Genomic DNA, 26364 nt, shown 5'->3' with positions numbered 1-26364 from the left:
TCTGTTGTGGAGAAAAAAGCATCCTCTGGGCTAGAACAATTTGTAAGCTGCAAAATGTTCCAAAGATCCCTTGGGATTGGCCTATGAGGTGGGGTTATTCCTTATTTCAAAGCAAGAACATCTCCTCTGAAAATATTAGCTTTTTTTCCCCCAGAATACTTTTTATTTGGCTTCTTTGTTAAGTAAGAAAAGTTTGTTTATGCTCTTTTGATTCTGGCAGCTGTGGTTTAGGAAGGATGGTATAATGTAGACTCTTAACTTTGACAGACATTTTTTTCCTAATATTATTATAATAATAGATTCCCCCTACTAAGCAGTTGTTTGTTAGGAATCATCTGGAGTGATTTTTACAAATTTTATCTTACTATTCAAGAGTGAAAAAATGAAGTGTTGACATTGAACAACATGGGTTATTCTAAAATGCAGCTGAGTGAGGAGACAAGTAAGAAAAGAGCATATATGCTATTTTAGTCTATAAAATAATAGAAGACACAAACTCATCAGCTCTGAAGAAAAATCAGTAGATGTCTGGCATAGGGAAGTGGGGTGAGAGGGGTGAGAGGGGTGGCATAGGGAAGAGAGAGTTTGGTGTGTTCAGTATTTCAATAATGACAATGGTTTTATCAGTATGTAGATATTTCAAACCCTACCAAGGATTATACTTTTAATATGAAACTTATTACATTTGTTATAACTCAATAAAAACCTTTCCTAAGATGAATTCTGTAAAATGGGAAAAATTCTTTACCAGCTATACATCTGACAGAGGGCTAGTATCCAGAATGCACAAAGAACTCAGAAAATGAAACATCAAGAAAACAAACTACCCAATTTAAAAAAAAATGGGACATGAAACTAAAGATGGTTCTCAAAAGATGAAACACAAACGGTCAAGAAAAAATTTTTTTTTAAATATCCAACATCTGTAGCCATTAGAGAAATACAAATTAAAATTACTTGGAAATTTCATCCTACCCAGTCAGAATGGATGAGGGAAAAATGAAAATAAAACAAATAAACAGTAACAAAAATCAACCCACAAATGATGATAAATACTGGCAACGGTTAAGGTAAAGGGAAAATTTAATTATTGCTGGTTGGCACAGAGACCAGGGAAATCAGAGTGAAGGTTCCCCAGAAATCTAGAAACAGATCTGCATGGTCCAGATACCATGCTTGCACATATACTCAAAGGAGTGTATGCATCCTTGCACATATACCCTAAGACAGATACTTGCCCCTCTGTGTTCACTGCTGCTGGGCTCTTAATAGGTAGGTCATGGGAAAAGCCTAGATGTCCATGAGGAATGGGAAGGGAAAACAGGATACATTTATACAGTGGAATATTATTCAGTTTTTAAGAAAAACAAAATTATGAAATTCAAACACTGCACTTTTTTTTCTCTCTTGTGGATGATAACTTTGAACCTTCAGATATGTGTGTTTCATTTAAAATACACAGCGATACCAGAACATTAGTAAGAGGTAGGTGGGGGGGCAGTTAGTTGTATAAAGAATTAAGGGGTAATAATTTAACAGGAATTTGGGGTAGTAAGTGGAAAGGGAGGGTAGAAAAAGGAATGCAGAGTAATAAATAACACTAAGGTCCTTTCCAAAAAAATATATGGAAACCTACTATAGTTGACACTTCCTAGTATATGGAAATATATTTATGTGTAATAGATATAAATAGTTAAAGTGGGGTTACCCTAAGGGACGACAGTTCCCATAGTTGACACCACAGACTAACTAACAAAAATCTTAGTGCCAGAAATGGGCTGTCTCTTCGGAGTTGTTGACCAGTGAGGTCCACAGATCCCCAAACATTACAAGCAGTTGCTAATGCTCTTAACTGTCTTCTGAGACTTGATGGTAAAAGCCTACAACACTACACACTTGAGTCAGAGAACTTGAAGAGATCAAGCTTTATCCCTGCTTGCTCTAACTTTCATAGTTTTGGAAGGTTTCATGGGTAACACTGGAGAAGAAAGGCAATTACCAATCTTACCTAGCTGTGAACCTTAAGAAATACAGTAATAACTGGGTCCATAAGACCCACCCACTCTTGTACGGGTGATATGGATATCATAGGCGAAACGAATCATTAATTGATTGGAATTAATTCTCCTCCCCATGATGAAACACATATCTGGCACTATTTTCAGGCTAGGAACCCATGGCTATATAGTTCATAGGCCTTGGGGAGAATTTACTTTTCTTCTTCTAAATGGATATAGTATTTCACTTATTCCCAATGACTTATTATTATAGGTTAATGTATCTCTCGGTTGCCATCAGAGAAGTTTGTTCTTACAATAGATGGCAATTAACACGAAGATGCACAGCTGGTCCATATACAGAGCGTAAGAGAATGTGGGATGCTTAACCATACATGGGATGTCTGCATCATGCTCTCTTCCCTCCAAGGCTTGGAGATCACAGTGGAAGATGGTATATTAACAGATGGGCCCCTCGAGGATCTCTGGCTGGGCTGAGGACAGGGTGCAATCGGCGGCTGTCTGTGGGCAGCCCGCGATGGGTGGTGAGCAGGCAGGGAGAGTTCGCTGCTGCCCTGCCCCAAACTGCTTCTCAGCGCCTCAGGGACGGCGGAGAGGGGTGAAGTGTTACAGCTCTTTGAAGTGTGAAGGCTGGCCAGCGACAAAAGCTCTTCAACAGCGGGAAGGATCTCACACACATTTACTTTTGCGCTTGGCCAATATATAGTTTTTGGGGTGGCAGCAGGTAACCCCTATTGGCTTGGTCTGAGAGCTTGGGAATGCCTCATCTGCATGAAGGTGCTACTCTTCCGTGATCACTGGCCATGGACCTCTCTGTGGGAGGGGTTGTGGGGAGCTGAAGCTAAGAGAGCCAGATGACTTTGGGAAGCTCGAAGAGCCTCCCGTCCCAATGGCCTTCTTCAGACCAGGGTGCAGGGGCTTCTAGAGCTTTCTACCAAGCTTTCTGACCTTTTCTCATAGCCCACTGGCCCCCCCCCCATGTGTATGTGTGTATATGTGCACATGAGTGCAAGCACTTCTGGAGGCCAGACAAGGGAGTACATGGAAGGACATGTTGTTGTGAGGCACTTAATGTGGGAGTTAAAGACTGAACTTGGGTCTTCTGCAAGAGTAGCACAGGCTCTTACCTGCTGAATCTCTTCTCCAGCCCCATATAATTTACATACATACATACATACATACATACATATATGTGGGTGTGTGTGCATGTATACATATATATCTTATATTTCTTATGCATCATATGTTCATATATGAAATGTATGATATATGGTAGATATAATATAAAAGAAATATTACACATATATCTTTGAAACCATCATGTAGAAAGTGGTACACACACTGACCTGTATCTCCCTTTTTGTCTCTTGACAATGCTATGGAAATAATTCCAACTTCACCTTTGTGAAACTTTCTGTCTGTAATTCTGAAAATTACTCCACCATGTGAATAATTAGGCTACATCCATCTCCTCTCATCATTGCAAGCCCACTGTAAACACCCAATGTTTCTGTCAATATGCTGCCTGTCTTGTGTAGCTAAGCCACGTGCTTTAGTCTTCCTAATCCACAGTGCCTTCCATCCTAGCTGCAGCTGCAACACTGGGCTGTCAGACTAGGGGGTTTGCACAGTGACTGCACTAGTTTGCCTCTTTGTTGAGTGAGTGCAGGTGGCTGTTTCAGGAGTTCATAGGTGTCATTCAAGGCTTCATTTCCCCTTGATACCAGGTGTCTAGCTTTCCCCTTTCCAATTGGTGGCAGAACCATTTCTTTTAGCACGTGGCTGCGTGTTCAATAAGACCATTATTTAAAAAGAATAAACTTATATGTAACTATAATAAGAACAATGGGATAAAATCATAAAACTCACACCTTAATGAGTTTGCTGTCTTTTTACCCTCATTTATGCCCTGGAGGTTCTTTCCTTTGTTTAGATCTGAGAGGTATGGAGCAGTGAGATGATGGGGCATCTCTTTCCCAGTGACACCATGTTTTCTAACATCGTATTATTATCTTGCAATGGGCTGTGGTGAGAGTATTCCCATCACAGGCATAAGCTTATCACACAAAAAAGTTAAAGTTAACAAGTGTCAAGCAAAATGACGATGACTTAGGTCAGAATATCACTCATTGTCAGATATACAAGTATCTTCTCTCTAAGTACCTATATTGTAGCTTTTCATGTCAGTGTTTGTATGTGTGCATGCATGAGTACATGTCTGTGTGTTTTATGTGTGTGTCTGTGTCTGTTATGTATGTGTGCATATGTGTGTTTGCATGTATGTCTATGTGTTTAGTGTGTGTGTATATGTGTGTGTACATGCCTGTGGGTGTGCATGTGTGTGTGTCTGTTTGTTATCTATGTGTGCATGTGTGTGCTTGCATGTATGTGTCCGTGTGTTTGTGTGTGTGTGTTATGTGTGTTATGTGTCCCTGTATTTAGTGTGCATGCATGTGTGTGCGTATAAGCTTTCTATAACTCTAACAGCTACAATTGGCAGGACAGGGGTGAAGTTGCTCCTCCAACTCCACTTCTACCTTTATTTTGCTAAAGCATTACCTTGGATGCATCTTCTAAAGAAAGTATGCTTGATTTGCTTTGTCTTCTGAGACAGGGACTTCCTCTGTAGCTCAATGTGAGCTCATTTTGTAGTCCACACTGGTGATGGGCTTGGGTTGCCCTTCTTGCCTCTGCCTCCAGGTGTGGAGATTACAAACCTGTGCTACCATTCAAAACTTAGAAACGTTTTCCTTTAACGTGTAGAGTATTCCTTCATAAATTGAGACCTTCTTATAAGAGAGGAGCAATGAAAAGTGATTAGCACAGGGAGAAGGTCTGCACTGAATCTACCTCCACTCAGAGCCAATGAATGAACACCCATGGTTAGTTCAACACTGATCCCAAGAAAATTCAGAAGACAGGATGCATGAGGCTTTTCTGGGTATGAATTTACATATCCAGCTTCCTAATCTTAGCTTCTGATCCAATCTACCAGATTTGAAGAATGGGTGAAATAATATCTGCAGATGCTCCCAGCACCCCCGTGCAGACCTCTGTATGGTGCTGGGAAGCTATAGGATTATTCTGATGGAATTTATCAGGTCATAGGGCACAGGAAGAAAGATAAAAGGAGGCAGTTGTTAAGGGGTGTTGGGGACAAGGGCCAGAGGTGTGTGGGGCGAGGGAGGAAGCAGTGCTGTGGACGATGGAGATCCAGCCCTGATATCATGGAAGCTCTGCTAGCCTTTTAGTGCCTCATACCCCGGGCCCTGGGGCTGCTTACCTTGCAGCATTGCTGATGTAGTATAGTAGTTGAAGGGCACATTCTTCACCATGTATTCCTCAGGGTTAAGGCTGGAAAGCTTTGCCCCCACCAGCACAGACTTGCCTGAGCCTGCAGAGCCGACCAGCATAACCGGCCGCTTCCGTTCCATAAGACGCTCCATGAAGTAGCACACACGGATGGTCTCACTTGTGTGTACCAAACAAGCCTGGAAGAGAATGTGATAGGCATGTCACACAACACTATGTTCTGGGACATTCCAGAAGAGGAGATTCTGTCATAGGGAAGCTTGCCTAATAAGGATTGGTCTGAGTATCTTTCCTAATATCTACTGTTTGTCCACCTTGCAAGCCCACTGTTATTACACCCTGGAGTTCAATAGAGACTGTCTTCTGACTCTCTAAGGCATCTCCAAAGGAACTACAGTATCATCTGGCCTTTCCATCTCCTGTCCTCTGTCCCTAATGATGCTTACTGGGTTCTCTACTTGCTTCCTTTCCTGTATCCGGAGACCTTGTGGCTTCATTACACCTAGGATTTAAAAAAGAATACAACTGGCTACCAAGTGGTTTATACACGGTCAAGCACTTGATACCAACAGGGGTCGCTGCTGAGCACCATCATGGGTACCATGTCATTGGTTGGCCATTCCCATTTACCTGCAAAGGCATCTCAGGGTCAAATTCAAACTGGGGGATGAGCTTGGCCCAGGGCTCAAATTTCTTAGTCTCTGGGTCTATGTAGTAGTCAAAGACAGTTCCATGGGAAGGAAACTTGACTGTTTTGAACTCAGTCAGCCACCATTTGCTGAACTCTGCTCGGTAGTCTACAAGCTGCAAAGACAAAAGTGGTCACAGTACAGATCCAACAGAGTCCAAGGGGCCCATGCAGGTAGCTCTGGCACTGATAGACCTTGAAGTAGGGGCACAAAGAGTTCCCACCTACGTGTGTGTGTGTGTGTGTGTGTGTGTAGGATGGAGCAGTTGCCTAGAATGACAGAGCTTCTAGAACATCAACTCTGTCCAGGACCAGAAGGCAGAGGATGCCCTAAGACAGATGTTGCCATCTGGCAGTTGCTAGCATTTGAATGTGTTGAATGTGTTCTATTTATATGCTGAAAAGTTAATGTCTCAAGTCATGTATAATGGTACCTAGAGATGGGGCTTCCATGGAAAGGAGAATTGGGATGAGATGAACCACATGGCAGGGCCTCCATGGTAACTTTCAAAGAAGAGAGACTTAAGCTAGCATACTTGCTCTGTGATCCATGGGATGCTCTCTGCCCTATTGTGACATATCAAGAAAGCAGGTGCAGTGCCAGGCTCCCAGAAGTGCAGTCTCCAGAACCAAGAGCTCAACAAATTCTACTCTTTAAAAATAACCTAGCATGTGGTACAAAGAAAATGGAGTAAGATGACTACATATAAGCAGCTTTGCTTGACAATGTGGTTACAACATTGGCACTGGAATGCATCACAGCTCCCCAAGAGCAGAGAAGGTTGAAAGAGGGAAGGTATACAAATACAGAGGAGGTCCTTGACCCCTGGAAGAACAAGTGTGGACCATGACCTCCTGAAGAGAGAAACCACTTCTAACCCTCCCAGACATCTGAGACTAAGCAATTTCATGATCTAAATAAAGGCTGACAGCAAAAACACAGAGCAGTTGAGCAAGAAGAGCTACAGAGGCTAGTCACACCCTTCTGGGTCTCACTTTTGTCATGTAAAGATAAAGGCTTTAGAAAAGAGCCGTAGAAAAGCTTCCTTCAAGACCTAATAGGACATCTAGAAACAGCAGAGGAGATAAAGCCTGTTGGTCTTTCTGACAGAAATAATAGGTTGTGCATTACAACTTCCATGTCTTAATATAAAGCACAAACCCTTTAGAGGTAGAGCTGAACATCCATGCAGTCCATTGTGTCCAAGTTGAAACCTAGCAACTATCCAGCACAACAAAACCACACTGCATATATCCAGACACAGGAAACATCATAGAAAAGATGGACTGACCATTGTAGGGGACAGAGGGCAAGGCAGAGACAGTATTCAAAGACTAGACGAATGATAGGGCTGGTGTAGGGGAATGAATCTGGATCCTGATGGAGGTAGGACACTACTCAATTACTGTCTTCTAAGTAATAGATGCAATTCTTTTGTTTCAAAATGAGGATGGAGGCTTACCTTGTGACACACATGTGATCCCAGTGATCCAGACGTGGAGGCAGGTGGATCAAGGGTTTAGGGACAGCCTGGGCTATAGAGTGGAACCCTGTCTCAAAACAATCAGAACCCAATAGCCAACCAAAATAGAAAAACCAAACCAAGAATAAGAAATGAGAATAGGAAGAGGCCAAAGATATGGACAGGCTTATGTATAGTTCTGATTCTGATTTCAATTCAGATTAAGGGGATGTTGCTGTTTGCTAACCATAATCCCAGAGAAAACCCCATTTTAACTCATGGATGGAGTCTTTGAAGACCCTTTTGGTTTCTAGGGAGACCTCATGGCTGCCTCTAGGAAGAATGAAGCTGTTTGTCCTCTCCGCCCCTCACCTCAACTCATCCTTGATCTATCTGGTTAGTTCTTGGCCAGGCTGGGTGGAGAACTCTAATTTGTCTTCCTGCCAACCCCATAATCTGGCACTTACTCTAAGCTTCCACTCTAGAGACAAGGTGACCCCAGCTGACTGAGCCATTGGTCCCCTCTGTACTCAGCTGTGTGGGGGCTCATTATAGGAATGCATTCTTATAAAATCCAGTCTCCCATGTGCTTCATGCTCTATTATGGCCATGCCCTTTAAACTACATGACAGTAACACACTGTTTATAGAGTGTGGGGTCTGATTTCACTACATTCAGTTATCACAATGCTCTGAATTGTCTTGGTTAGTTAGAACGATCCCTGTTTTCTGTATGTAAGCTCTCACCCCAGTCTTGTGCTCTCTCTATGATATCCCTGTGGGAGATTACTTTCTGTGATTGTTGCCAAGTATTCACCAGTATCTTGTTGCTTTTTTCTTTTAATTGGACCTTCCACACAGGTATCGGCTCCATTTTTGTTTGGTGTGTGGTTTTACTGACAGCTAGTTAATTGAGGCACCGTTGGTAGTGCTGATGCAAATATCTGGCCAAATTCCTATTCTCTAATTTACATCACTCTTTGGAGTTTGGCTTTAATGTAGGTTATGTGGGATTCCAGGTACTCCCTGGTGCTAAAAGCTTTCTACTGTATCTCTCCCCATGGGCCAGAATGGCTGTTCATAGTTCCAAGAGTTTAAGACACCGGGGAGGGTGCTTTCTTCTAGGCTTTTAGAAAGACTAGAGTGGATTTAAATACCTCTACATAGATTGGAAAATTGATCAGGTGCCTATCCTGCTAACCGCCAGCAGCTGGAAGGCTAGAGACTGTATCTGATAGAAAGCATAGGTCTCTGCTTTTTCAAGTCTCATCCATCCTGCACACTGTGACTCTAAAGGTGTACTGACTGCTTTTATGTATCAACTTGACAAAAATTAGAGTCATCAGAGAGGAAGGATCCTCAGCTGAGAAAGTGCCTCCACGAGATACAGTATTTTCTCCACTAGTCATCAATGGAGGAGGACTCATCACTTTAAGGGTGGTGCCATCCCTGGGTAGGTAGTCCTAAATTCTATAAGAAAACTGACTGAGCAAACCAAGGGAAGCAAGCCAGTAAGCAGCACCCCTCCATTGGCCTCTACATCTGCTCTTGTCTCCAGGTTCCTGCCCTGCTTGAATTCCTGTCCTAACTATAAGCCAATTAAACCTTTCCCTCCCCAAGTTGCTTTTCGTCATAGTGTTTCATGGTAGTAATAGAAACCTTAATAGTGGAACCTCAAAGTAGTCTGAAGAGCAGCCCCCAAGGACTATAAAGCAGGCACAGAACCTTCTAGATGTCAAACTTCCCAGCCTACACATCTTTCCCTTCTCACTCTCAAAGTCTCTGACTCTGGGATGGGATCAGGGAAAGGCTCCTAGGAGCCTGTGAGAGTTGCCTCCTGAAGTGTGAGCAGCATGCAATAATGGATTGGTGCGTGGAGAAGAACTTTCCCTATGACAGAGCAAAGTGTTTATTCCTCTGATCTCACTCCTTGCCTTTCCAGAGTCTTCAAATACGGCTATATCTGGCAAGGTTGAATCTTTTTAGTTTTTTGGAAAAAAAAGCGTTCTAGAGGGCTTGGAAGATGAGTTCATTGGCCAAGTGCTTACCACACAAACATGGGACTCCAAGTTCAAGCTCCATTCCCATACAAAAGTTGAGCACAGAAGCACATGCCTATAATCCCAGTGCTGGGGGTCTCTAGCGCACGCTGGCCACCCAGTCTGTCTAGGTTAGTCGATGGGCATCAGATAACAGTAAGAGACTGTCTCAAAATATAAGCTGTAGAAGAGTTGAGGGAGATGTGTGACACTGACTTCTGACCTCTACATGTATGCACACACATGTGCATGTACACACACATACACATGTACATGCACATACACAACTAGCCCCACTATCAACCTGGATCAGAAGGAATAAATCATAACTCAATGGCAATTACAGCTTGCCTGGCCTCCTGTTATGAGACAACACCAGATCCTTCTGTAGAGCTGAATATTTAGGTTAGGAGAATATTGCTAGCAAGCGTGTATACATGCCAGCCCTATTCTCAGTACCTCCCAAGTATCCACACTGGATGATTAGAACAATACCCTCATCAACATCCCAGGGGCTGTCATCATCCTCTGGTCACATGGGGAGAGCAAGGAAGAGACAGGATGAATATCTCACTCACAGTCTCCCAGGTAATACTGACAGTTACAATTCAAACCCTCTAAGTGGTTTCTCTTTCCTTTTCTGCTTTGCTTCCTTGTTTTTTTTTTCTCCTAGTTTTCTTTCTCTTGTCAGTGGTTTATTGTTGAACCCCTTTATTGATAAGTAAAACTGTGCATATTCAATGGATACAATTTAGAGAATTTGCAGCTAAGCACATACTCATGAAGTCATCACCATAGTCAATAGATGAACCTATCAAATGCTTCCCAGTCGCCTTCCACTCCTCTGATTTCCATTATGATTGTTGCATTTTAGGATAAGCATACCAAACATACAATCTTTTTATGACAGGGTGATGTTAACAGGGAGATATTAAGTGAAATAAGCTCAACATGGAAGGACAGACTCTCTATGCATAATAAATATAAAAATATTCAAATGCCTAGAAGCAGAGGGTAAAATAATAGTTGCCAGGGACTGTGGGGAACAGAAAGTAGTAAGTCTTGGCCAAATGTTTCATTCATACCAGGTGGATAAGTCTATAATAAACAAGTCTGTATAGAATTGTACCTGTGGTTAACAACACTTTAATGTGGATTTTAAAATTTGCTCACATAATCCATGTTTTTGACATCTTTATAACATTGCATGATAGCTAGACCCAGTTATAAAACACTGGCTTGTATAATCCTGAATATGTTAGGTCTAGGTAAGACATACTAAACTAAAGAAAGGGGGTATGAATATAGGAAGGGTTAGGGAATTGAATGCTGGAGTCATTGTCTTAGTCAATGTCTCTATTCATCAACAACACGAGGTTACAGTGGTCAACACCCAGTGGTAAATGTTACTTGGTTTCCTACTTACAGTTAACATTTGACCTGACCTTCTCTGTGCTTAAGGGATATAGAGACATCCTGGAGAAGTCTGGCTAGCTACAGAGTAGCACATCCCTCTGAAGATCTCTAGAATATTGAAGATATTCCTTTCATTTAGGTTTCTATAGTACAACATCCTTTGACCCCTCTCTATAAAATCCAAGGCATCTGGCGGAGTATCATATACACATCCCCACAGTTGTCTAAGCCCCAACATTGCATAGCTTTTCACAAAAGCAGAGGTGTGGTCCTCATCTCAGAAAGCAATAGCTCCAAACATACCACACACTCCTTTGTCTCAGCCTGTGAGGCTTCTGCCAGGAGATGCATGCCTTTAAGTGGCACAATGTGCAAGAAACTACTCTGATGATTTCAAATAACCTCAAAGTTTAGTAGCCTACCCTCCAACTCTGTGGGAGCATCAGTTTTTGTTGTTGTATACTACAACAGGTTTTTGATCTCAGTGTGCCATCTTACCTGATCTTGGACCATGGCACCACCAAATGCCCAGATGGCAGCAAACACAAAATAGAGTTCGTATATTTCTTTGGGGCAGTCTGCAGGGATATCCTCCTTTGTCAGGAGGCACTCAAGGAGGTAACACAGCATCTGGATCATACTCTGCTCTGGGACTGGAATTATCTTCTTAAATCTGCAGAGAAAGAGGGAGGGGAAAGTCTAAGACTCCATGAGTATTCTGCTCTTGAGATGCAACTACACATCCATGGAAGCCCATTGGTTTCAGAGGGCTCATGGTTTTTTTTTCCCTAATGTTCCTTGGGAGCACAAAGGATTATGGGTAGGCCTTCTGTATCCATAGATACAGATACTCTTGGGTCAGTTTCCTTTAAAGAACTGAGTCTGAAAGAGCCTTCTATGACAAGGTTCTTGTCTCATCTCTCCTCTGATACCTTCTTTTCCTATCTTCTCCTTTGTTTGCATTGAAATTTACTTCACAGTATTTGGGGAGTGCAGGTGTGAGACAAAATGAACCAGTGCTCATGTTTTTACCCATCATGCAATTTCTTCAAAGCCCAAAGAACAGCTAAATTCTGAGGATGGTAGCTTAGTAGTAGAGAACTTGCACATGGTCCCAGGTCAATCTCCAGCACCATCTGTGAATGTACACATACACACATGCATGTGCACACACTCATACAGCCATATAGTTATATACTCTCACACCACACATCTCTCTCTCTCTCTCTCTCTCTCTCTCTCTCTCACACACACACACACACACACACACACACACACACACACACACATCTATACCTCCAACTGTGGAGAGTAAATATCATGTAAACATACAGCTAGTTCATATTACAGTTTGCTTTGGGATGCTGTCCTACTAGGCTGTGGGAGGCCGTCACTGTCATTCAGTATTTCCAGATAAACAGCACTACCAACAGCCATCTCAAAACTCATTTACCACCTTTGGGCCTCTAAGTTGACTGGCATCCCCTTTCTCCAAGTTTTTTGTTTGCAGTTGCTTGTAATCTGTCTGTAGTTCTTACAACAGCATGTGTGTGTGGTCTAATGGTAGATATGATTTCCGTGAGTAATGAGGAAGCCAAGCTCTAATGATCCATCCATCCATCATTTGTTCAATACATACTTGTGACAGAATAATAAAATATCATCATCTCTGGCTCTATATTGGATAAGGCACCAGAATAAAAGATACCAGTTGCCTCTCTACTACAGAATGAGGTTCCAGACAACCCAGGTGGGACCAACTTGCAACTCTGACCTCTGGACTTCTTAGTGGTATTCAGGATCAAAGTGATTGCAGTGAAAACTTTGGTTTTCAGGAGATACCCTATGTCCCACAGGAAGGCAAGGGTTTGTCCTGAGGGACAAGTAGGGAACAGGATTCAGGTAGGTTGCTCTGAGTTGGAAACTCTGGTGTCTGAGAAACACAAGGGCTCATTGATCTGAGGGCATTTGTAGAGCGGTTTCTTGCTGAGGCATTCTGAGCTCCAGTTTGTCAAAGCAAGGGAGAGGAAAAGGGTTTTGGGAATCCAGTGAGATCCGCATGCATGTGGTACTGTTTGCGGGCTATAGAATCACCTTGCAGAATTTTGCATGACCAGTAGCACATCACTGGATAAAGGAGTTGGACACATATTTTTCAAGAAACGTAGATGGGAGGAGATGCTAGAGATGAGGAGGGCCACAAGGAACAATCACATGTCCCAAAGGAAGGAGTTAGATTTTTGAGATCTATAGTTATAGTAGCCATGGATACACAGTTCCAGCCAAGTGACATGCCCCCCTTTTCTCTTTGCACTGTCTTCTTTCAGTTCTGAGGGGTGAGAAGATGCTTTGACATATAGGAAAGAATAGATGATGAACACTGCCCCTCCTGACCATGGAATAGTACTTCTGAATCAGAAATCTTTATTGTCAATAAGGTCTGGTTCTTTAAGTTTTCAGTACACTATGGCGTGCGTGCGTGCGTGCGTGCGTGCGTGCGTGCGTGCGTGCGTGCGAGCGAGCGAGCGAGCGAGAGAGAGAGAGAGAGACAGAGACAGAGACAGAGATACAGAGAGACACAGAGAGACACACAGAGAGAATAGAAGTGAGTAGATGAATATTTATTACCAAAGAATGACCAGGAACCTTGTAACCATTGACTCTCATGTTTTGTGTTTGTTCGAGACAAGTCATCTTGGCACATAATTCAATTTTGTACCAGTCGTATCACTCAATCTCACCACACCTTCCTCAATTCCCCAATTACACACCTGTGACACCATGCATATCTCACACTTAGATCTTACCCAGGGGCAGGACAGGAACCAGCTCTACAAAAACAGTTTTGAAGGGACCCTAAAGTTGCTTTATAGTTAAACTTTATTAAATAAATTGTACTGAAAACCTTTACTGCGTGAGCGCTAAGATGACCAAAGAAACACAGGCTGCCAGAATCTTCAGGGAATAAACTGGGAGAAGTTAGATGACAGCTCAGCAGAGATGGGCAGCATGCTTCCAATACCTATAGCGTTAATAGCAAAATCAACTAGGGAATTTTACAGAGCAGCGGAGAAAGTTCTGCGCTGTCTCAAAGGGATCTTGGCATTTAGGGAGTTTTCCATACCCTAGTTAAGAGAGAGTGCCAATAGCAGGCAGCAGTAGCTAAGCTTAAGGTAAGGAGCCTCAGGAAGTCTGTACCACACTTTTTGAAACAGATGTTTTAGTTAGCAGACCAGAGTGTGCTGCAATGCAGAAAGAGGAGTCATACTGGGAGAATTCTCTCTTCTTAGCACTGTAGGGGAGCAGCTGTGAAAAGGCATCTTACAAAGACCCATGCTGACCTGGTGGTTGGGAAGCACAAGGCCATCTGCAGACCAGCCCTTAAGAGACTCAGAACAAGTGTCACAGGACTATAAACTGACACCTGGTCAAGAATCATTTTAGACCGCTGGGAAGAAACCTCGAGTCAGAGCTGTGCCCAGTATTCAGTGAGGTGGAAACATGATCAGAGCCAGAGTCTGCAGAGTAACAAGTGGTGTGGCCAACACGAGGAAGGACTGCCTGGAGAAGGGCTAGTGTTACTACCAGATTCCTGAAGTCCACCCAGACGTGTGGCCAGTGTCTGGGAGCCTGGGAAGGAAAGCCAAAGGACTTGAGATTTGGAACCCACAGAGTATGACAGATTGCAATCATGCTCTCTCCCTACCCAGATATCTTCTTCACATTTATCCCTCCTTTGCTCTATACCTAATGCCAACTTTGCATGTGATGATGCAGGAAAATGCAGAATCAGCTTTTGAAAATCCAAATGCCTTCACAATAAAAGCTTTGAAAACACTGGGAAGAGGAGAAACATTTCTCCAAATAACAACCTCTACATATCAAAAAGCCTATAGCCAACATCATAATAAGTGGGTAAACCTCAAAGCATTTCCTCTTAAGTCAGGGTTAAGGCAGGGTGGGTGTCCACTCTTGCTCAAGATAGTGCTTGAAGTCTTAGCTGGAGTAAATGAAAGAAATATGATTGGGAAAAGGAGTCAGAGTATCCTCATTTGTAGATGATATAACAACTCCCTAAGAAAACTCTTAGATATGATTACTATTTTCATAAACATTAGTATACAAAATCAGTATATGGATCTGTGGCTAGATAGGTCATAGGCCCGAGAGGAAAACCTACTAACATTCTGCTAAATAGACACAGCATTCAAACAACTATGATTCATTGCTGTGCCCATAGATTAGATTAGTGCATCTCTCAGTTCTCACCAGAGAAGTTTCTTGCAGTAGATAGCGGGTAACCCAAAGCCTCACTACTGTTCAGTGGGAAAGAATAAGAGACTGTGGTGTGTTAAGCCACAAACTGGAAGTCTGTATGTCTCCCTGAAAGGCTAAGGAGTCATAGCATATGGGATGGGAAGTGAAGATTACGAGAGCAAGAGCTAGTAGGCAGCTATAAGAAAATGGCGTTTGTTTTGTTGTTTATTTGTTTGTTTTTTGTTTGTTTTTTTGATATGCAGGGTGATTGAATATATGAACTTAAAATAACCATGACCACATGCACAAGACTAACATAAGCTTAGGCCAGACAAAGCCACAGCATGGAGGAAAGGCAGTGGGAGAAAAGTCCTACCCTGGGTGAGGACCTATTGGTATTTGGTAGCTGCTGGGAGAGGGAGCATCAGCTTTTGTCAAGCATGTGACTCATGGCAGGTCAAGACATGGGTCTGGGAGAAGTTTAAGGAGGGAGAAGTAAATATGATTGGAGAATAGTATATGAAATTCTTAAATAAGCATAAAATATTATCAAAATCAGTATCCTTTCTAAATACCAATAACCAGCATGCCAAGAAGGAAATATGGAAAACAATTGCATTCACAATTGCTTCAAAGATAAATCTTGACCTAACCAAACTAAGGAAGCAAAAGACCTCTATAATTAAAACATGAAATACCTAGGAAAGAAACCAAACAAGGAAATTAGAAGCTGTAAAACACCACAGGTGCTCACGGATGAAAAGAGTTAGCATTGTGAGTGTGTTACAGAAGTAATCTAGATATCCAGTGCAATATCTATAAATTTTCCAATGACATTTGTCTCCGAACTAGAAAAAAATTAAGTTTGTATTGAAACATGCGACGCCATGGATATAAACCAATCTTAAGGAGATATAATACAGCCAGAGACACCACATCACCTGATCTTAAATCATGCTATAAAGCCATAGTAGCTAAGACAGCAGGGTATAGATAAAATGCAGGGATATAGAGCAACAGATATAACAAAGACCACCTAGATCAATCCATATAGCTACAGACAGCTAAGTTTTGACAGAACTAGCCAAAGTACACATTGGAGGAAATATAGTTCTTTCAACAAATGGTACTGAGAAATCTGAAGCTCTCTGTGTGGAATAATGAAGCTATATTCCCATATATCAACCTGCAAAACAATTAACTTCAAATGATTGATGATCTTAATGTAAGACCTGAAGCTTTGAAACTGTTAGAGAAAGAAGTAGAGAAATATTTCAACATATAGGCATAAGTGAGAAGGTTCTGAATAGGATTGTAGTTGTTTAGAAAATAACGAGATAAGCAGAAACTCATGAAATTATAAAGCTTCTATGCAGAACAGGAAATAACCCAGTGAAAAGACAGTTAACAGGAAGAAAGAAAACCTTTCTTAGTTATATCTCTGATAGAAGATAATATCTATAATCATAAAAACTAAAAGAACTAAGCAAAAAATGCAAACAACTCAGTGGGGGAAAAGCACTAATGAAATGGATAGACCGTTCTAAGAAGATGAAGTACAATGGTCAGAACACATGTAAAAAATGTTCATCTTCATTGGCCACCTGAGAGATGCAGATCAAAACAACTCTGAGAGTCTGTCTTATTCCAGTCAGAAGGGCAGCCATTGAAGGAACAAACAACAACAACCACTGGTAAAGGATGTAGACAAGACAGAACACTTATATCTACTGCTGACATGTAAACCAGTCAGGCTACTATGGAAATCACTATGTGAACTTCTAAAAATATTAACAACATCCTATCATATGACCCAGTGATACCATGCCTGGGGTCTCCAAGTCTACATATCACAAAGTTGAAGTACTATCTATAATATCTGAGTTATTGATGCAACCTGTTGTCTATCAGGAAAGGAATGGATAGAAAATGTGAGATATATCTCTACATCTACCTCTATCTCTCTATCTATCATCTATCTATCTATCTATCTATCTATCTATCTATCTATCTATAATCTATCTATCTATTTATCATCTATCTATCTATCTATCATCTATCTATGTATCTATGTATCTATGTATCTATCTATCTATCTATCTATCTATCTATCTATCTATCTATCTATCTATGTTTTCTCCTGTCAAACAAAGGAATGACGTTGTGCCATTTGTAGGTAAATGAATGCAATTAGAGACGATCGTATTAAGAAAGTGAAGCTGGTTACAGAAAGACAGCTATAATTTTTTCATTTGCAATTCCAAGATTTTATATAAACATGTAAGAGCATGTATGCATTCATAATGAGAAAACAGAAGTGAAACTTGTCCAGGAGAATAAGGAGGACTGATGGGTATAGAGGATATCTACTGAGGGTACAACATATGTAATTACATGACAATGCCTTTTTGTGACACTGTATCATGTATAATGAATATATGCAACAAAAGAAAACAAAATCATTTTATATGTGTTGGTATCACCCAGGGTCCATGCAGAAACTAAAAGAAGATGGATCAGCCATTGTACAGCAGTTTTCTTGGAGACAAGAACATTCTATCCTGCAGAGACACTCTTTAAGTTAGAAGATAAACAACTCAGGAAACCCCTAAATTGACCATATTTAATAGGTCTCTCCCTCCCCAATAGTATATAAACAGGAAAGACTCCTGAGAGTCACTCTTGGACAGGCCAAGCTGCAAAGATGACTCTGAGACTAGACTAGCTGCTTGGAAGAAGCAGAAGTGAGTCTAGCTACCTGGAAAAGGTTTAGATCAATTGAGTCAATTGAGTCTCCAACCTGTTGAACTGTCTGCAGGCTGGGCAGTATGCTCAAGGTTCCCAGGTTTTGTAAGCTGCTGCCCATGCTGGGATGGGCTTTGATGATGCAGTTGTCTTTGAGTAATTTCTGCTTCTATAAGTAATCTCTCACTCATATTCCTGCAAGTAACTCCAATAAAACTCAGTAGTCTGCTGGTATCTGTACTTTGGTCAGCTACAGGCTCCCTATCTGGGACATGTGTATTGTGTCTACCCAGGACAATTTGTGTCACACAACACCAGCTCATCTTGCTAACACCTCACCCTTCTTGGATAATATAGTTGCATATGATGCTTGCTTGCTTAAGACACTGCTGCCATACCCAGGGTCTGCTTGTTTTCAGAGATACATCAGATATAAAGGATACAGGGCACAGAGCCACAAGGGTCTGAAGGCTTTTCAAAGGCTTCAGAAGTGGAAAATAATTATGAACACCACCTCCCAACAGAAAGTACATCAGAATCAGTGTTTGGTTAAATATCTAAAATATACTACTACCTCAATTAGTAGACTACAGCTCCATTTCTGGTTGTAAAGAATACATTGTTAATGTGGGTAGATGTGTTTTTTAGAGTAGGAATGGGTTAGGGTATATGGAGTAAGAGTGTCTGCATCCCCTGTGACTTTGCCTCCTGTTGAGATCTCCCTCCTCACTGCCTCTGTTCTTTCGAGCAACTGGAATCAGGCCACTGATGAAGGAAATAGATATTGAGTGGTGGGCTTTATGAATATTTTCTCTGATGGTCATTCTTGGTGAAATTATGGTGATAGGTCCCAGGGTTCCACAATAATGCACCAAATGGAGCATAAATACATATACCAGCCAATAAATTATAATCAAATGAGAGAGAAGTAGGCTTTAATCCTAGGAACCTCCCTGTTGATCTAGGTACTATTCTTGCTTTAATAGTTCTTTGCTTAGTCATACACAGTCTCTTACATAAGTGACAGGTGGTACTATAGTTTGGATCTTGAGTGTCTCCTAGCACCAAAGTGTTATTAGCTTGGGCTACAATTTAGTGCAATTGGGAAGGAGTGGAGCCTTTAAGAAGAGGGGATTAGTGGGGTCTTTCAGTTACTGCAGACGTGATTTTGCAATGATATGGCAGTCTGATTTGTTCCTTCTTTCTTTTACTTCCCAGATGTGAGATGAATGGTTTGGCTTTGCCACACACACTGCCCATATGTCTCCACAGACACCCTCAAAACAGAGTCAACTGATTATGGACTAAAGCTGCACTCTAGAGCCAGGAAAAATCTTCCTTCTTCACAGATGAATTATCTAGGGTGTTTCTTTTGCAGGGATGGAAACCTGACTAATGCAGGTGGTCAGTGTAAAAGCAAACTCCCTGAATCTGGCCTTGGCAGGACTGGCCAATCACATTAGATCCTTCATTATTATATATAGTCAGGAACAGAATTTAGGGCTATGTCTTTGAAAAAGTGTGTCCTTTACTCCTGGTCTAATTGGAAGGCCAGCTGCCTGCTCTAGAAGCCAAAGGCTCTAGGCCCAGGATGGCTGTCAGCTATTATAGATAGTTGTTACTGGTAGACAGAACCATGTGGCTCTTAGGGTAAGCACTTTAAACCATCCTTCCTTCTTCCCTTTTCTTCGCTCCTGTCTGGCTGACAACAGGCATCATATGGCCATCCTAATGTGTGTTTCCCTCTGCCAACTGCTGCGTCTAGAGGGCTCAGGTTTTGAGAACAGGACAGAACATCAGCAGGGTTTTACTGTGAGCCAGGAAATTCCTTACAATTTCATTGATGCAATTTTTTTCCTGTTTCTTGGCCTACCTGATTCTGAGGATGTCCAAGCAGGTAGGAAGATATTTGTCAAACAAGATGGTCAGGTTTGCTCTCTCAGTCTGGACCTCCCTCTGGTCAATCCAGCTGCTTACTGGAGGGTTCCATCCCAGGTCTGTAGGGTTTATGTACAGGATCCCTGAGTGCACAGGGAATATGGCTAAGTGAGTATTCCACGCATGTCAGTATATTCTTCACACAATAAAGACCACTTCTCAGTATGAAAATGAGCAGAAGACTGGACCCAGAACTGGTTCTTCGCCTAGGTCAGAGAGGCACATGGATTTACTGCTAAGGACCAGTGCCAAGTCAAGGATGAAGAGAGGACAGTGATGGAGAAGAACCTGGGGACAAGTCTAGATAGAAGGAAAGAAAGCTGGGATTGATCAGCAATGGTTGTCAGCATGTGGGAATGGGATGTCAGCACAGTGAGGGAAATGGAGGTCCCCTAAGGATGTGTCCATGTCTTAACTGCTGCACACTTTCAATTTGGCATTATTTACCAAAGGCCATTTCTGGATATAACTAAGCTGAAGATCTTAAAAGGAGATTGTCAAAGAACATCTAGATGGGATATTTGTCAGTGCCATAGAGAGAGAGAGAAAGAGAGAGGGAACAAGAGAGGGAGAGGGAGAGGGAGAGCAGGAGAGAGAGAGAGAGAGAGAGAGAGAGAGAGAGAGAGAGAGAGAGAGAGAGAGAGAGAGAGAGAGGAGAGTTAATCTATGTGAAAAAGGGGTAGAGACTGGAGTGACAAGTGCATAGGCCAAGGGCTGCCTGAGCTCAGAGATTCAGACACAAGAGGAAATGCTCCCGGGAGCCTCTGGAGGGAGCACAGCCTTGCTGACCTTAATTTTGTATATCTGACTTATGGAAACATGGGCAAGTACACTTTTGTTGTTTCTAAGGCTACCAAGTATTTGTAATGTGTTACATCTGTCACAGCCACCCTGGAAAATGAACAGAGAGGGAACACAGCCAGCTCTCCAGCCCTGTGTTCACCAACTTCAGTGTGGCCATTTAGAGAATATCTGCTATTATGTCTGAAATCATAAAGTTTTGTTTCTTTGTTATTTATTAATTTTATATTATTTATAAAAGCTTTGAGTAGTTTTAGTGAGATAGCCATAATATGTAAATCATCACATATTTAATGTAGATTTCTTGTTAGTTTTGGATTTGTGAATTCGAGTGTAATCTATCACCATGATGGTAGCCATCAATATGTCCATCACATTAAAGGATTCCTATGGTTCTCATGCTCTGTTCTGTTTTTCAGTAAGATCCTAGCAACCACAGCATCCTACCTTCACCTTGATCACCTCATCAAAAAAGGCCCCTTTTGTCCTCTACTCTCTGCTAATAAATTGAGTGGGTGCAAACAGGGGAGAGTCAGGATTATACTGTCACTTGTCACGAGGAGTTAAGAAGTGGTGATGCTAGTCTCCACTGACAATGCCAGACCTGGCCTGAATCTTACCCAATTCAAGACATTCCCATGAGTGTACAGTTATATGGATCAGGGGCTATTTCCCCTTCCTTAGATACAACACTTTTCCCAAAGGTACAAAGTCACATGGGTGGCCTACGTCTCATGGTGCCTGTTTGCCCTTGTGGGTGTGGTTAAGGGCTGAGATCTTCACTAGAGTTTTGAAGGATTAGGTTTGTAGCTCCTGTCTGGAGCTTCCTTTGACACATACCAAAGCAAATATGCATCCAGAGGAATATTCCTCAGCTGAGCCACTTGAATTGATGGGTCAGCCATACCTGCTCTGGAGACGGTTGCTGGTGTGGCTGTGCGCAGGTGGCTGATCTCGAAAAGGAGACGCATTGTAGGGTTAAGGGGTATTCTTTCATTGCTTGCTAGGGTCAGTACCTGGGATACACAGAAAGAGTAACCACTTAGGAGGAAGCTGTGATTCTGTCATGGTTTGATGGTGAAATGGCCCACAGGCTCACGGGAACACTTTGTTGTGAGCTTGCAGTGCTGTTGGGAAATTATGGAACTCTTGGGACTTGGGGTGTATCTGGTGGAGGTGGGTCATTGACGGTAGACCGGTGAGGGTTACAGTAGAGTGCTACTTCCAGTCCTGTGTTCTGCATCCCATCTGTCAAGATGTGAAGCCTCATCCTCACATGTTGGCTCTTGTTGTGTCTTTCCACCATGATGAAACTGATGGAAGTCGGTCCTTTCTCCCTTAAGCTTCTTCTGTCAAGTGTTTTGCCACAGAGAAAAAGAAGTAGCTAATATAAATGTATTGGTAGCCAGTGGGGTTTGATGGGCTCTTGTCAGCTGGGGATGGGGATATGCTACACTTTGAGTATGTCCCCCAAACACCATAAGAAGCAGAATTTTTAGAGATGCTCAGACCTTGAGGTCTCCATCTGGGTACATGGATTAATGATGAACACAAGGGCTCGAGTCTGAATTCTACCCCTTGCTTTCTCTTGTCCTTCCCCTGACATTCAGGTTCTGCTTTTCTACCTTGTGATCAGCTTAAGATGGAGACTGGTAGATGCTGGGAAGGAAAGTGAGGCATGGTGGCTGGGAGCTAAGTGACCTCAAGTATCAGTGAGCTTGTTGAGAACAGATTCTTGGGAGGCAGCTTCAGTGAGACAGCTCATTTTAATATGTGCGTGTGTGTGTGTGTGTGTGTGTGTGTGTGTGTGTAAACTAAGGCTATTTAAACCTTTGGGAACTATATGGGGGCTCCTTTGGGGGTGAGTGTATCACATGGAACATGGCTAGGGTGCTGTGGATGCCTCATTAGTACAAGGAGGAATTCCAGGTGCTGCTGGGAATTACCTTATGAAGGGGAGAGAAAGTTTAACCTGGCTACTGGAATATATGACCTTCTCCCGTGGGCAAAGGTGGGGCACAGGGCTGCATTCATCAGGACACATAGGCCCAGGGCAGAGAGGGAGCAATCCTACTTCTGCCCATCTTAGGGCAGGATGTCTAGGGTTTGAATGCAGCTTGACACCACTTTTGTTCCAGGCCTGCTCCCCACTGCTCCATGGCTCCCCTGCCACACATTCTTCCTTCTTGGGATTACATGGCATTACCCAGCTAGAAAACCTCCATGAGGTGTGGCCCCTTGATCTTAGACTTCCAGTCTCTAGAACTGTGAGCCAAATAAATGTCTTTTTCAGTCTCTAGTATTCTGGCACAGAGCACAAAACATGGACAGGACTGCTTCTCACTACCTTTCCACCTACCTTGGGTGTTACTATGTAGCCCAGGCTGGCCTCAAACTCACTATGTAGACCAAGGTGCTTATGAATTCAAGATTCTTCTGCTTCTGCCTCTTGAGTGGTGGGGTTACAAGTGTGTGCCTTCACTCTCGTGTGTTTTCTGTGCTTCCCACACATGAGTGTTTTCTCTAACAATCCCCTCTTTTTATTCCTTTGCCTCCTTTGTCTCCTCACCCTGTACCTCAGTAAGTCTGGAAAAAATGTTATTTAAACACTGCAAATTGATGCTGATAATGTGAATGAACCAGACCATATTGAAACAATAAAACTATAAAAAGAAAGGGACTTGTGTGTTATACTTCTGCTCTTCCTTCTAAGCAGCCCCGCTGGGAAACTATGCATTTATTCTAATGATTCTATGAATCTGGAGTCATTTGAACATTTCCAATCTGGACATGGTTTTTAAACAAGTTTAGATGCAGCTCCCAGCATAACGGCCATTTTACTGAGATGCAGTTAGTTTCCACTGTACAAAATAACATTTACTCTCTGGGGATACACATTTATCATCCCATAGGGTGTTTGACAGACTCAGGATGTTTCTGATATTTAGTTTCCTTATTTATTAAAGGGAAACAAATTATAAAAAAGATTTGAATGGATGACTTCTCAGCTCTAAATATTAAATGAATCCACAGATAGGAGATTCTGAAAGACATGAAAAACATACCAAAAATAGGGTGGGCAATGGCAGGGCCTTTTAAGCAGGTCAGAGTGGGGACAGGTAAGTCCTGTGGTATCTCTCTGAAGACACTGGTGAGGGCTACTTATGCTAGGCTGGCCATGATGTAGAATCAGAATTTCCAGGTGTGCTGTCACACTGGAAATTTGGCTTCCCAGATGAACATTGCATGGGGGTTCCATATCCCCACAGATAACCATGGATGACATACCACTCCATCATGATACCTTGTTATCATCCATGACAGTGTTCAGTGACTCGATCCACATCGGGTCTATATCGCCATCCAGTAAGATCCACTTGGGCCCATCATGGGAGATGTTAGCAAGCTCTCTCATGATGGAAGAGAACAGTCCTGAAAGGAATCACAGACAGCTTCTTTTCCATTCCAGCACTGACCCTCCTCTTAACATGGCTTCCCTGCATTGGCTACAACACTCTGGAGGTGCAATCAGAAGAGACAGGATGGACCCAGCTTTGTATTTGGCTCTACCTGGTATTTGACACACATTCCTGAGGCACATTTTCTGTGTACCAGACTAACAACAGAATGGCAGTAAGGACAAAACAGTAACTGCAGTTCTTGATAGTTCAGATTTTTATGTTCCAAACGACCCTGTAAATCATTCCAGCAAGTGACTGCATCACATGAGAATTACACCAAGGTTTTTGAGGTGAAGTTTCTGAGCTTTGTAATCACAGTCTTAGCAAATCTGGTTTATGATGGGCTTTTGGAGCCAGTTCCTTTTATTCTCACTATCATTACCTGGGAATCTATACATTAATTTGGGTACAATTGATTTGTATATTAAATTCTCCTAAATAATAGGGTCCTTCTCTCTAAAAAATAAATACAGATATTGTCTTATGTCAATACTAAAATTATATGGTTTAAAACACCTATTTCATTGGCCAAAATATTCCCAAATATTTAATATTTTTGTCATTAATTTTTTTCCTTTCGCTTTTTTTCTCAAATCATAATTCATTCACACAGGGGTTATAAACACAGAAAGGCAGGATGCGGGGAAGGGAATGACACTGGAGTGTGGGTGATCAGAGGGAATACAGATATCATCAGAACCAGGTATCGGCTGGGTGAAGGTTCAGGGGACAAGTCACTATGACTCTGCCTATGACTCGCTTGTCCTTATCTAAGTTGGTATTGTCTGCCCAGGCTACCTATTTACAAGGTCTATGACTACTCAGGCTTGTAAATTTCCACAAAAGCTTCCTGTTTACATTAGCTTATAGCCATCTATTTCAATGTTTTTCCACTGAGACCCAAGACTTGGTGTTAGTACACATGTATGACAGGCCTATTGCTGATTTTAGGCCTGTGGCTGATTTTAGGCCTACAGTGTGTAAGCAGGGCTGCCCCTGACATCTCCTCCCTTCTCTAAGTATAGAAGGGCTGTGGCAATTCTAATCTTGCGAAGGCGGGGATAGAGGCCTGACCTCCAGTAATTGAAGGGGACCTTGTAATGGCTCCAGTCCCCCTGTCATTGTCCAGTGAGACATGAGGGCCATACCCATCCCGATGTCTTTTTCCTGGAGAGGGGATACTTTTGTTTTGTCATTAATTTAAATGGGATTTTCTCCTTTGGGGTTTTCACTTTTTGCTAGCTATTGCTAGTAGAGAGAAAAGCTACCAAATTTTTTATATTTTATGTTCAATGATGTTTAATAAATTGTCTTATTAATTCCAGTGATTTTTCAATAATGTCTTCTGGATTCTTCTTACCGTAAAGTTGCGGAATTAAAACTCAAACTTTTTTCTCTTTTCCTCCAGTCTACACCATATGCTTCTTTTCCCTTGCCTCATTGCAGTCTCTGAGCCACTGGAGCAGGTCTCAATAATAATGATGACAAGAGGCTTCCCTGACTGGCTCCCCTTCCTAAGGAAGCGGGCTTACTCATAGTCATCAGGGAGGGCTGATTCTCTTGAGAGCTTTAGGTACAGTGGCTACTATATTGGGGGATGGGTCCATTCGATCCCATTTTCCTTAGAACTTTCTGCTAGAAGTGGCTATTGAACTTTTTGTATCTATTTATCCATCAGTTTAATTTCTCTTTTAGTTTATCAGTGCATTTTGTCACTGTTTTATAAAACCAATCTTCTGGCCTGTACTTGAGAACTCTTTTTTTTTAAGAAGGAAACATCTTTTTTTTTTCTTTGTTTTTTTTTTTTTGGATATTTTATTTACATTTCATATGTTGTCCCCTTACCCCATCCCCCACCCACCCGGGAACCCCCTATTCCCTTACCCCTCCTCCTTCTTCTCTGTGGATGTAACCCCTACCTACCCCCCCACTCCCACTTCTCCACCCTCAAAATTCCCACCCCCTGGGGCATCCAGGCTTCGTGAGGTCAAGGATCTCATCTTCCACCTATGCCCAACAGGGCCCTCCACTCTTACATATTCAGCTGAAGCCCTGGATCCCTCCCTAAGTGCTCCCAGGATGGTGGTTTAGACCCTGGGAGCTGTGGTTGGTTGGTATTGTTGCTCTCCTCATGGTGCCACAAACCCTTTCAGCTCCTTCAGTCCTCACTCTAACTCCTCTATTGAGAACCCCATGATCAGTTCAATGGTTAGCTGTGAGCATCTGC

General features: G+C 42.3%; 1 protein-coding gene across 1 annotated transcript in view; it reads right to left on the bottom strand.

Moving 5' to 3' along the window:
- Dnah9 (dynein axonemal heavy chain 9) overlaps nt 1–26364 on the bottom strand; it is a 315810-nt gene that overhangs the window by 151987 nt on the left and 137459 nt on the right. Inside the window, exons 33-38 of the mRNA XM_028783166.1 lie at nt 23981–24108; nt 21584–21692; nt 19811–19958; nt 11434–11608; nt 5961–6134; nt 5302–5509 (exon numbers count right to left, since the gene is read on the bottom strand). Coding sequence (XP_028638999.1) covers nt 5302–5509; nt 5961–6134; nt 11434–11608; nt 19811–19958; nt 21584–21692; nt 23981–24108 — 942 coding nt within the window. The remainder of the gene's footprint in view (nt 1–5301; nt 5510–5960; nt 6135–11433; nt 11609–19810; nt 19959–21583; nt 21693–23980; nt 24109–26364) is intronic.

This window comes from Grammomys surdaster, unplaced genomic scaffold (genome assembly GCF_004785775.1).
Source record: "Grammomys surdaster isolate TR1022 unplaced genomic scaffold, NIH_TR_1.0 1019, whole genome shotgun sequence".
Lineage (NCBI taxonomy): Eukaryota > Metazoa > Chordata > Mammalia > Rodentia > Muridae > Grammomys > Grammomys surdaster.
The sequence above is the reverse complement of the archived record's forward strand: the minus strand, read 5'-3'. Positions and strand labels throughout refer to the sequence as shown.